The 13301-nt window shown below is 42.8% G+C and overlaps 1 protein-coding gene across 8 annotated transcripts in view; it reads right to left on the bottom strand.

Moving 5' to 3' along the window:
• The window catches only part of AGAP1 (ArfGAP with GTPase domain, ankyrin repeat and PH domain 1), a 319948-nt gene that overhangs the window by 36244 nt on the left and 270403 nt on the right, over positions 1-13301 (bottom strand). For all 8 annotated transcript variants that reach the window (XM_061379186.1, XM_061379187.1, XM_061379188.1 and 5 more), the window contains 2 exons: positions 7325-7479; positions 5362-5452 (listed from right to left, as the gene is read on the bottom strand). In XM_061379186.1, coding sequence (XP_061235170.1) covers positions 5362-5452; positions 7325-7479 — 246 coding nt within the window. The remainder of the gene's footprint in view (positions 1-5361; positions 5453-7324; positions 7480-13301) is intronic.

Genomic DNA, 13301 nt, shown 5'->3' with positions numbered 1-13301 from the left:
TCCATCTCCAAAATCAGGGAGATCAGTACTAAGATGAAAATGTGATACTCTGAACAGTACCAGTCTTAGTGTATGAGCCAGGATTGCACTGACAAACACACACAAAATAACCCCACAGTGAGAAAACTGGGACAAACCTGGGAAATTCCAAGTCATTTCCCAATATGGTTCACTTTCTTGTCATTGTCCTGTGTTACTTAAATGTAACTTGGTATGAACCTCCCTCTCCCCAACAAACAGGCATTACAACAAGTGCAATGAAAGGCATAAGGGGGGAATTTTTGGTGGCTTGTTTTCTCCCCATCCCTGCTGTCACATCTGTTCTCCTCACCTTACCCTGGGCTTCTCAAAGAACTGTCTTAGCCTATCACAAATGCCAAGCAGGAAAATGGGTATTAATTGAGAGGGCAGACAATTTCTATTCAAATCTAAATAAGAAGAATCCTCCATCTCATTTCACTTGAGCAGAAAGTGTTTAAGAAGTTCCTGTCCATACCAAGTCTTATCCTAGGAATACACAGCATTTCAGACGTACAAAAACCAAGATGAGCCAGAGCTCCAGCCATGCTTTCCAAACCCTTGCTAAGATAACCATGACAAGCTGCTTTCCTGCCTATTTCATCATGTCACCTCTACCAGTTTTGGTGTCCTGGCAGTGGGGGAACTAAGAGTGCATTTGAAACACACTAAAACCCCTGAAACACTGATTTGTTAGGAAAAGCTTAAGTAACAGAGCAGATACTCACTGGAAATTTGCCAACTGTGACTGGGAATGAAATCTCTGCCCCTGCCCTGCAAAGGCCATGCTGATCTTCACTAGAATAAAAAGCCACGAGCTCAAAGAGGCACAAACTCAGAACGAAGCAAGAGAAAAAACACTTGATTTCTAGTTTTCCAGTTATTCTAACTGATGTTAAGGACCCAACCTCCCTCCCAAATCCCCCTGTGCTCTTGAAGCACATCTAGTGCATCTTCTAAATACATCTGTTAAATATTCACCTTCTTCCAATGGGAGGTGCTGGTGCAATTGAAGCAGTGACACCAAAGCAATAGCCAAGAAGTTACATGGAAGTTTGTTAAGATAGTATTTTAAATGTCAACACCCCAAAACCTCACAGCTGAGTTGGAAGGTGGCAAACCAGGAAAGTCAAATGGTGAACTCATTACAGACAACCAGTGAGAAACCAGACTTGCTGGTCTTGGTTACCACTGACTAATGCAGAGGCTCTAATGAGGAGCTTGGACAAGTGACACTGTTCAATGGACTCTGGGAAAAACTGACACGGTGCTACTTAATGACATTAATTCCAGTGCGAGCACATGAAAACCTGTTCTCAAAAGGATGTGTGCTAGATAATATAAGTCACTACCCACCAATAATTAAGGCATCTCCCTCTTGCCGTATGTAGTTGATCACTTGTAAAACCTCATGCTTGAAAACTGTTAGCACCAATTTAGACTGAAAAGAAGCACAAGTGGTTACAAGCCGTAACTATTCACACTGGGGCTTTGGGGTGCTTTTTCAAGAAGGTGATCTAAAAAATCAGCTCCCTTTACCCGCTGACGCTAAGGGTAATTCGGAATTGGAGGATGCTCAGAATACTTGTAAGCAGGTGGTAGGTTTTTCTCCAGTGAACACATACCCACATTTGATGGTAAAAGAGAGGAAAAAGCTCATTCAATGAAGCTGGGGGTGTTAGGAAGGTAGATTCCCCTCTTTGCTTTACTTACAGTTTGTCAAACAAAATATGAGCTCTTTTTAACATGGCTGAATACATCCAGATGACAATTTTCAGCTGTCCATATTCTTAAAAGATGTTTAGCTCCCTCCTTCTCTAAAAACCTCCTCCCCACTTTGACTTGCACCTCAAGCTGATTGATCATTTGAAGGTGAAATCTCCTGGAGCAGCTCTTTTAGGAGAATAACCCCTCCCCACCATCTCCTTCATCCTTTTGGACCTGTGGTGGCTGATGAAAGGCTTTGCCATGCTAAATCCTCATGAGTTCAGCATGTGTTAGATAGCTCTGGGCTGAGCAGAGGGAATCTTTAAAGGGAGGAGGAGAAAGGCCAGGGAAAGAAGAAGCAGGGGTGAAGGCATCTTGCAGAGTCACAGCAGAAGAGAGAGAAGAGTTTGCATCACTCCTATGCTTTAAGAGGCTTTTTCCTATTCTGCATATAAAGTCGAATCTTGTGATTGGCACAGTAGGCCTGCCAGGGCCACCCAAATGATCACTTCAGTGTTTCACTCTCAGATACAAAATGCACCACAGCAAATTATTAGACTATTGGACTGGAAAACTCATGATGAGACTCTGCATCTTTAAGCCCTCCCTGTTTTCTTCTGCAACAGAAAAGAAGTGATATTCCATGCTCTCCAGGTATCTTGAAAGTGACTCATATTTATCCTCTCCTCTGCTCTCAAGACAAGAAGAACGAAAACTTTTTTGGGGCAGAAATTCAGCTGGGTTTACCTAAGCAATTTGATCACCTTCAGTGCCTTCTCCAGACAGGAGCCAGCACTAGGACTTCAACAATCTGGGAAAAGGCAACATCAGTTTGCTTCTGAAACATGAAATGAGATCTTGGGAAAAACTGCCAGCACTAAGGAGCATTTTACCTTACCTCTTGCTCTGGGATGGGAATGTTAAAAAAGGACTTGGAAAAAGTTTACTCTGACACTGCCAAAGGCACACGGATGCTGCTGGTGCTACTGCTGCTGATTAACATCCAACAAGGCAGAAATTCCCTGCTGAAACAAAGTGCTGCCATGAAGTGCTAAAAAGGCAAAGAGCTCAAGAAAGAGAAAGAATGAGACTTCTGAAGTGGAAGATTGATGGCTCTTCAATAGAGCTGAGGGACAGCAACATCTCATATCCCTTTGCTCCCAAACATCTGGCTTTGTGAAGATGCAAACTATGTGAGCTTTCCACAGGAGAGCTGGTGTTTGTGATGCTAAATGCTCTGAGGGGTAAAGACTTGCTCAAGCAAGGCAGAAAGAAGAGAAGGAAATAAAGCAAAGCAAGGCAAAAAACTGGCAGGCTGAGATTTACCTCATGCCCATGTTCACATTTTAATATAAATTGCTTTGGAAATGTCTCAAACTTCTTCTAAAGAACTATGGTAGCCTTAAAATCAGGAACGCCAAATGGCAAGAAGAGTCCCAGAGGGTATAAATCATCCCCAGCAATACAAACAATTAAGAGGTTCCAGTTGAGATTCCAAATTCCCCTCTCTCCCTCCCATCTACACTACAAAACAGAGCATTGAGCGCTGCCAAAAAGGGCAGTCCAAGCCTGCCCCCTCCCAGCAACATGTTCTTGGCACATCCCTCCTGCTGGCACCAGGTACCTGTGGCCAACTTGACCCATGAAGCAATCTGCAGGAAAAGCAGCCTGGCTGAAATGGGAATAAAAAAGGAAAGGAAAAAGAAAATAAAGTGCTGCCTTCTCCATGCACAATCATTTCCCTGATTAAACATTGAGCCTGGCTCCATAAATACATGCACGACTGGGGAGAAACACATATCTCTGGGGTTAGTCTGGATGGGGCTTGGAGCAACCTGCTCTAGTGAAAGGTGTCCCTGCCCATGGCAGGGGGTTAGAACTGGATGAGCTTTAATGTCCCTTCCAACCCAATCTAGTCTGGGATTCTATGAACTGGATCACGGATGTATCATAAGGATGTGCATGAGGGGGGGAAGTCACCTGGGACACACATTCCCCCTCTACCTGGGTGACCAGTTAGCAGGGTCTAGGAAAATGCCACCCACAGCTCTACAGACAGACTGAGTAGAAATCCATAACAGTCCCATTGTGGTCTGCTCACAGACAGCAGCGAGTACTTCAAATGAGCTAAATATACATCTAGGTCACCTGAAGACCCTGTCCTTCTCATATACAGTGCAGCATCTTACATACCTTTTACCTGAACTGCATCAAAGCTTTGGTGTAAATCTGAATGACTACCAGGTCAATATGACAGAACTCTAATGAATAAGTCATGTTGGGCTGTATATGTCAATATATGTATATACCAGTCAAGCCAGCATTTTCCTTTGTTTATTGCACGCTGGATTACCAGCCACTGGAATGTAAAGACCTTAATTTACCAACGTTGCTATTATTTCTTACAGTCTGTGAAATTCCTGCTTGGAATCTCCTTCCAGAAGCTCAACAAGCTATTCCGCCAGCATCCCAGTCCTGGTGCTCAAGGCCTGGTCCAGCCAGGCCTCACATCCCTGTGTACTGAACCACGGGGGGCAGCTGCCTTTCTTCTTGATGCACATGCTTCTATGGACAGCACATGGGTATCTGACAGTGTCCAACTAAAGCCAGTCTGGATATGAAGTTGACAATGCGCTAACCACCTTCCCTTCAAGCCTTCTAAGCATGAGGCAGGGGATAACAGGGTTGTTTGGTGGATAACTGAATGAGTTAAATCAGCAGATAGCAAATTAATTGTGCACAAGCATTAGCACATCTGTATGAACATCCATTTTAGAGTTAACTGGGATGCTGGGATGCCTTGGACTAGTAGTCACAATCCTAAAAAACAAGTCCTAAAATCAAAAAAGAATTGTATCAAAAGATAAAAACAAGGATCTTTTTCCATGTGAAGCACATGTAAAAAACACCAGAAAAGTTCTGACTTTAAAGTATCAAAGAAATACAAATGTGCAAGTGCTCAATCCTTCTGCTTCTACAATTAACTGCTTTGCAGCAAGAGTACTTCCTTTTTGTGGCTTTGTTGCAAGCCCCTGGAACTGAAGAGCACCAGAATAATGACCTCAGACAGGGTTAGTGAGGTGAACCACAGCTCAAAGTATTCTTGAGAATACTTTCTGAGCACTACATATGTGTTTTAAAAAATAAAGAAAGGGAAAGAAACACAAAGGGGAAGAAAAAAGAAGGATCCCAAATCAAGTTTTCAAGTATCCAGCTATAATGAGCAATGACTTTGGTTTCTTTTGACAAGAAACCCTAAAAAAACCAAACCAAAAGAATACCAATCAAGCTCTTTGAAAACAGCACCATGGCACATCTGCCCTCTCCATGCAAAACAGGAGGAAAATAGAAGTTACAACTTCTTTTTCTTTGACAGAAAGTAAAGAAATGATGACATTTAGAAGTGGGATATGAAAGGGGAAAAATGAGGATGCGCCTGATGCAACATATATTGACCATAAATGAACATAAAATAAAGCTGATAAAGCAAACTCCATAATGAAGCATATAGAATATAATACCAAATGTAATGCCAAAACAGACAAAGCCCATGGTGGGTGTTCACCCAAGTCTTGGCCAAGGAGAAGTGCTGGCCAAGAAGAGGTGTATTTTCTGAAGCGATGTGACCATACTTACTCTGTGCTTCACAGTCCACGCAGTGGGAATTGCCTCTGATGTTCCTTATGGACTGAAGGGCCATGGCCTCGTTCTGACTTGTCAGGCGGGACTGAATAGTTTCAAGACATGTAGAAACAACACATAAGAACCCAGTAACATCAGATGACACAACTGTCACATCAATGAATGGCACAACTCAAAAGCTTAGACTAAGGTTGAATGAACATGGTCAAGGAACCTCAAGTCTTGGATTGCCTCTCAACAAATAGTGATCCTTTGGCATTTCCAAGTACTGCAAGTCCAAACCTGCCAAGCGGGGACTCCTCTTTCCTCCCATGTTTCTTGACAGCATCATATTCCTCCCAGGGGTCTCTACCCTGTGCAAGAGCTCCCAGTGCTCTGGGGTCTATTCTAAGGAGGGAGAGTGCACTGAGGAGAACTGAGTTTGGAAATGAAGCCTGCTATTCATAAGAACAGGAGTCACAGGTTAGGTTTGCTTTTTGAGATAAATCAGATAAGAATATTATCATATAAAATCAATGTCTTTTATTGACGTGTGTGCTTTTGTTAATGAAGACTAAGGGATGGTTTGCAAAAGCAGCTGAAACCTTTTTATCATCCAAAGGTCAGATTTAATCAGATTCTGTCCATGATGACCTGCCAATGACCTCTACTTGGACCTGGAGACACTGTCACAAGGTACAACAGTTCAACTCAACTGTCTTGTGAGCTCTCAGAGAAGTAAACTGTTAGTTATAGCAAGTGATGGACTCCTTGCAATGAACTGATTTAAACAGCTTGAGGACCAGGTCTTAAGTATGGCAACGTGGGGATGTGTTCTCCTGATCTACCAATGGGATGCCTACTAAACCTGTTCAACTAAGTGCACTTTCCTATTCCAACTAGTTCTTCTGACATGTTTTGATAGCTCAGTAATACTTCACAGGAAAGCAACCTCCTGGAGCCACTTACCAGCCACTCTTTATCCTCTTTTGGGTACGTATTTTTATATAGGTGTGAGTGTACAAATTTCCTCCTTTGTGCTCCCTTAACATACATATTAGAACGTGTAAACCCCAGAAAGGCAAGAAAATACGTAAGCAGAGATTTTTCACTATCTCAGAAATACATATTGGAAACAAATTCTTTTCACTTTTAATAGAATGGGAAGTAAATAGTGTTGATGATAATCACTGGTGTCTGATCTACTCTGGCAGCTCAGGGTAAAGAAAGCAGGCATTCATTCCACCATACCAGTCTCCTTGCAATATAAAGACATTAAAGACAACACTTAGGTGGATGATGCCAAAGGATCTAGAGGTCTGAACAGCTACTGCACAGTTCTCTTCCTTGACTACCACTCAACACCTTGCCCTCTAGCTGTGAAGAGTGAGCAGACACAGAGACTCAAGAAGCAGGAGCTCTCTGGCCCCTCTAAAGATAAGGGATGTATGAAGAAGTCTCAGACTTTAAACATCGATTCTGAGAGGAAAGGAGAACAAACTGCTTCTGTCATCATATGAAAGCATTGCAAGGTGGAAGGCCTGTTCCTCTTAGGTCATGCTCTTCTTTCTCCAAAATGCTTTGAGGAACTGTTTCTGGATTTGCTTTGTTTTAAGACAAAAACCCGTAACAATTTATTTCAGTGTAATTAAAGAAAAGATAAATTGCATCTATGCTTTAGTTTCTGTGATTTGCATTATTCCACCAGGGCAGAATCCTATGGCTGAACATTACTGCACATTTATGGTTAGGTCAGCCAGAATGCTGAGTTAGATTTTGCCGTGCAGCAGCTTAGTAGATTTAACTTGAGATTTGACTTGTAAATACATTGGTTTTGGGGTCTGCCTCTGCTCTCCTCTGAGACAAGCTTTTCCTCAAGTGCCTTCTACAGACCTCTAACCTGACACAACGCTTAATCTGCAGCAGTGACTGCACCACACAACTTCCTTTATTTTCAGTATTCCTCTGTGCACCTTACCTTGTTCTTGCTGCTCTCACATGACTGTAAACTGGCCAAGATCTGACTCTCTATGGCTTGTACCCATGCATCTCTTTCTTCATATGTGGTAGCTTCAAAGTGCCAAGTCTGGCCGGTGAGAGAGACAATGATAAACTCAAAGTTTTCTTCTTGCTCTGAAAAAGACATGCAATAGGAAGAGAAGGTTAAGTTTAAGGGTACTGACAACTAAGCCTAAACTATCTTTGTTGATGAGCATTTCTTCAATGCAACAAGCAAAAGCAGGTCTGGACTGTTGAGGTTTGAGGCTAGATACAGCCAATTCCCTCGCAGTTGCACAATACATCAGAAAACAGCTTGCAGATCCACTGCTTTTATTCTCCAAATGTTATAGAGATAAAGTACTGTTATGGGTAACTATTCAGTTCCTCTGTGTGTATGTGAGGGTGGTATCGAGGCTATACCCTTCTGGAACACAAAGTGGATAACAAGCATTATTTAGATTTAAACCTGAGGTGCTAAGAGCTACATAATGTAAAAATCAAAGCATGCCACAAAATAACTTAAAAGATGAATGGACTGTTAAAGGCTGACAATACAGAAAATTTCATGATTTCCCCTCTTCCTTCAAGCAGTTTCTTACACGCACAGACGATATTAAAAGTGGATATGTACATTTTCTTGTCTGCAGCATAAATACACTAGGTTATAATAGAGGATTAAAATCAGTTCAACCTATTCAGCACTCATGTTCGACATGGGAGATGAGAAAATGATCTGAGAAGCTCGCAGAAAGGGTCAGTGAAATATCCTTAGGGCTACTAGAATACAAGGACAAGTATTCAGGCCAGGGGATGGCAGCATATGAATCTACCAGTAGAAGTGAAATAAATGGACACACACTCCAACCACACATGGGACACCAAAGTCAAATGAAAAAAGAAACCAAGGAAGCTGAAACAGAGCAAGTGGAATTAGGAAGGGCAGGCATGAAGCATGAAAAGGGAAAGAATAATAGAGCACAAAGTTCTGGTGAACATCAGCTATAATGGGCTTTAGAGTGAGCATTTACATTCACTTGTCTGCTAATGACTTACTATATATTCAGAGCCATGAAACTCCTGCATCACCTTGTCATCCACAAGCGTGCAAAGATAAGTGACAAATCTGGCACTAGCTTTAAAGACAGCATTGCTGCTCACTGGCAGTCATTTTCTCAACCTGTGGCACAACTGGTTTTCTTTGATAAACTCCGTGTTAGCAAGGCCAGTGCCTACTGCTTTAATGATGCCTCAAGAAAGCAGCAGAAGGTGAGAACACATCTTGAGGTGAGAATAAACACAGAGGTGAAGGTTATTTCCAGCTGCATGAGGGCACAGGCTATGTCATCTTACTGGGATAACCAGAAAGAGAAATGATGCAACCCTATAGCTACAGCCAGATTAGCAACATCGTTAGAAACAAACAAGGAGAATCATTATCCAAAATGTTATGAATAACGCATGGAAAAAGCCGTATTTACAAACAGAGCTAAGAGTTTATGAAGAAGCAGCAAGAGGAAACTACAGTAAATGGAATTAATGTTGAGTCCTGTCTGCTGTAGGGTGACACAGTTACAATCATCTACTTATGCAGGAGGATATGTCAGTGGAGGGAGGTACAGACATACTGAAGTTCTGCATGTGTTGATGAAAACAAAGAATGATGATGAAAGAAGAGAACATGAAAAGCTGAATTCCACCTGCAGCAGCCCCCTGCAGAGACCTATTTAGGAAATTCATCATTTTTAGGCCTTTCAGTGGCTTTTCAGTGAGAAAATGTATTCCTGAAATCTTACTAAAGGAGGATTTCCTCACACCTCCTCTTTGGGCAGGGAGGAGTAGGGACACAAAGACAGAGAAGAGGACAATGAGAGAGGAGACTTCTGCAGCGCACTGACAGGGATGACTTCTCAATACATAACGACTCAACAAGAAGTTGAAAGTAGGGACTTTGGACAAGGGCCTGTAGGGACAGGACAAGGGGAATGGCTTTAACCTGCCAGAACAGGGGAGACTGAGATGAGCTCTTAGGCAGAAGCTCTTCCCTGTGAGGGTGCTGAGGCGCTGGCACAGGGTGCCCAGAGAAGCTGTGGCTGCCCCATCCCTGGCAGTGTTCAAGGCCAGGTTTGACACAGGGGCTTGGAGCAACCTGCTCTAGTGGAAGGTGTCCCTGCCTGTGGCAGGGTTGGAACGGGGTGAGTTGCTTCCAACCAAAACCATCTATGACTCTATGAAGAATATACAGTATATAGCTAATATTCAACAAGTATATAGTATATCTTTACAGAGCCACATTATACTACTCCTCTACCGTGGCCTTCCAGCATCACAATTCCAGACCTCAAAAGAAGTATATACAATCAAGCTGCTGCATCACTGAAGCCTCTTATGTTCTATCTGCCAATAATCCTTATCACATACGTGAAGCTGGTTTGCCCAAGAGAAATAAACCCTGCAATTCAGCCAGTGTCCCACTGTAAAGTGAGGCTGAAATCCCATCCCCGCAGCAGCACCTCTGCAAGCTTTGTTTCTCAGAAATGTTACACAAGGTTATTCCCCTGCTTACAGGAGACCTGTGGCAGAGGACACAATCCTGGCTATTCAGGCGAGTGGAGTGCAATTCAGGAAACACCTCCAGCCATTCCCCGTGGTCACTCTTTTATACGCTGTCTCCTTTTCCCAAAGGAGAGGCTCCCTTGTTTCATCTCCTGACCTTTCTGCTGTGACCAGCTGACACTGTGACAAAAGCTGCCAAGATCTTACACAGCCTTTGTGGCTCTGGATTGCAAAGTCCACACAGGACACTGGTGAGTCTGTCCCAGTATGGCCCCACCATGGGTTAAGAGGGCTGCAGTACGTTTTAAGGCTGGGCTGGAAGGATGTTTTCAGTACATCAGTAAGAAATCTTGGGTCACCACTGATGATACATTAAGAACATGTAAGTTTTCACTCTCTGATATCTACTGAAGTCTCAGGTTTACTCCTTACAGAGCTCAACTGAAAAGCAACTGTGCCAGTTGAAAATATGTTCAGTAATACATTCGCTGTTCATATACACCACATTTTGCTCTGTAGGTCCAACTGGGAAACAAAGCAGCAGTGGTGCCTGCTGCACATCACCCACAGGGCAATGCCTAAAAGAGGCGAGTAGCAAATGTGGCTGTCCTCAACCAGCACATACACCGACAGGAAAACCCAGACAGGAGGATGGAATTGTTCGGTTTTCCTCTTCAGTCAAATTATAGGTTGTGTTATTTAAATCCCTGTGGGCCCAATCACAAATTTTTATTAAACAGTTTTCCATGTTTAACTGTTATTCACAGAAAGGTCCACTATAATAGTATTTTAGCACCATCAACCTGTCGAAATCAACCTGCCCAATTACTCCAAACTACATTAATAACACCGGATATTACACTAATTGTGTCCAGTTTCTATGCAGACGAGGTCCTACGGGGCTAATTTTGCATCCTCAGGGGCAAGCAACTCAGCCATCAAGCTGATTTCCCCAGGAATCCCTCCTCATTACACAGGTCCAGGCTGTCAAACTTCTTCCTTTTTTTTTAAACAAAAAAAAAAAAAGAGGTTAATGGGCCAATCAGTCATCAATTATTTCCTGGGAGGCCAGCAGGGAAAGGGTTAAAGTGGGAAGAACCAGCTGCAACTGAGTTCCATTTGGAAGTTATTATCAACAGGAGATGTCTCAAATGATGTTGCTATTGTTTGGTTTGCCCTTTGTTTTAAAATGGTGGGGGCCAGGATGGGCAATGAGCTGAAACTGTCAGATGATGAGATGAACCCAAAGCCATTTATTTCTTCAGTGGAAGTGGATGTGCAACGAGGAAATTTTAGGGAAACCATTGCACTCTCACAACCACCAAGCCCCTTCCAAGCAGCACCACGGTCCCACTGTTCATGCAGCACTACCTGCACCGTTACCTTGTCATAGTGAAATTAACTGTATTTAACCCAAGGTCACATTTATTTTGCTCATTCCAAAAGTCAGACGTGGCTACAGCCCACCACTTACAGCAAACAAGAGATAGAGTTCCTCAGAAGCAAAGGATTGTACAAGGGAAAACAAACATTTAGGCATGGTCTGATCGCATTCCCGTACCAATGCCTGTGTTAACTGTATGACAAAGAGATCAGATTTAGAAAACAACACTGTCAACGACTACAGGATACAATTAGTCTGTAACTTGCTTCAGAGAGATCAATTAAGTCTACTGCAATGTAGAGAAAATGCAAGTCCAGAAGCAGTTGTACCTCTTGGTATCCTGCCAGATCGGTTCTAAATGGTGTGCAAAGATCAGTTTGTTCCAAATTTCCACTTCCCACATCTTTTATTCTCAATATTAAGGGTTTCATAAATAGCCACCAACACCTTGCACCAGAGTGCAGTAACCACAAGCACAGCTTGAAGCCAATGGAAGACAAGGGCTCCTTTCCACCAGGCACTCTACAGTCAGGAATTACAGCTATCCCCAAAGTTTGCTTTTAAACAAAACCATTATTTCTATTTTCCATGGCTATAAAACAGACACTCGCCAGGCTTCAGGCATCTCTCATAAGCAGACATGAATATTCTGCCAGAATCAGAAATAAAACTGGATCTTCTGGCCTCCAAGCCAGCCAGCCACTTTCACTAGGTGCCAGATTGTGTGTTTGCTGTCATCAGAGGACCCCACTGCTGCTGCTAATGAAGAGTAACTCACTGTGCATGTCTGGTGTAGGATGCCACTCAGACAGGAAACACTTTCCAGAAACAAGAAGTCAAGTGCAGAGACAACAGATTCTCAGCAGTGTATTTCAAACACCCATGAAGCATCTTCAAGAGCTGAGGTTACAGCCTGAAACCTAGTCAAGCCTGCCTCAAGTAACACTGAAACCTATTTAAACTTCCTTTTTATTCACGCCCTCCTCCCCCTCTCTGTTCAAGCACCCTTTCTTAATAACCCTTCATCTTTTCAAAAGGATGGGAATGAAACACCGCCGAGATGCCCAGCAACCCACATCAGATGTTAACAATATACAATTTGTTTACAACAAAGGCACGTCGGTATTTATGTACTGTATGATGTTAACTGGTGTTACCTATTGCCACTTGGTGTAAATTATCCCTGTAACTCAGAAGATAAGTATGTTTATTAGCAGCCTCAATTAAGGAAATATTTGTGCCATGTCCCACTGGGCATGACTATGCTAATACTTCTCTCCCCTTTCCAAACCCAGTGTCTAAATCTAATTAGTTTTGAAAATCAACCCTATGAGGACAAAATAGCTCTGCTGTCGGTCACCCACAGCTCTTGATAAAGGTTGTGTTCCACTGGAAGAGTTTTGCAGTGGTGCTGTTTTATATACCACTACCCGTGAGTGACAAACTGGTGATGAAAGGCTGGTTCCTCCCCATACGTACTTCTTATTCTATCTGGATGCCAAGGCAACATGGTTTGAATAAATCCATGAAGTAATGCGAGTCTACACTTGCATTAGGTGTTTCCTGATGTGTTTCAAGCTTGAGGTTTCCTTCTAATATGACAACCCCCATGGCAGGGGAATTGGAACTGGATGATCTCAAGGTTCTTTCCAACCCACACTATCCTATGATTCTATGACACGTTTCAAAGCTGAAGAGCTTGCTTAACTAAAGAGTGTTGTGAAGGTGAGTCTATAGAACAGAGTGCTCCCCTCCATCTGCCATCAACACTCTGCACAGGCACAGTACCACAGCAGCAGTTATCACTAACTTCTAACCAAAACACAGTTTGAGAGTTAATGAATATGCAGAAGGAAGCTTTCCAGGAAAGCCTGGCCCTGTTTAACATGTCAGATAGGTAACCAACAGGAGTGGAAAGGTAAGGATTTAATATCTTTAGGCATGTTAAAGCAGAGCACAGCCATTTACTTTCTTAAAGATAAGCCTTTCTGCGGTGCTGCAAAATCTACTGATATAG

The sequence above is a fragment of the Neopsephotus bourkii genome, unplaced genomic scaffold (genome assembly GCF_033783945.1).
Source record: "Neopsephotus bourkii isolate Nb327-2 ecotype Australia unplaced genomic scaffold, CSIRO-AGI_Nbou_v1 NB_1768, whole genome shotgun sequence".
Classification (NCBI taxonomy): domain Eukaryota; kingdom Metazoa; phylum Chordata; class Aves; order Psittaciformes; family Psittacidae; genus Neopsephotus; species Neopsephotus bourkii.
The sequence above is the reverse complement of the archived record's forward strand: the minus strand, read 5'-3'. Positions and strand labels throughout refer to the sequence as shown.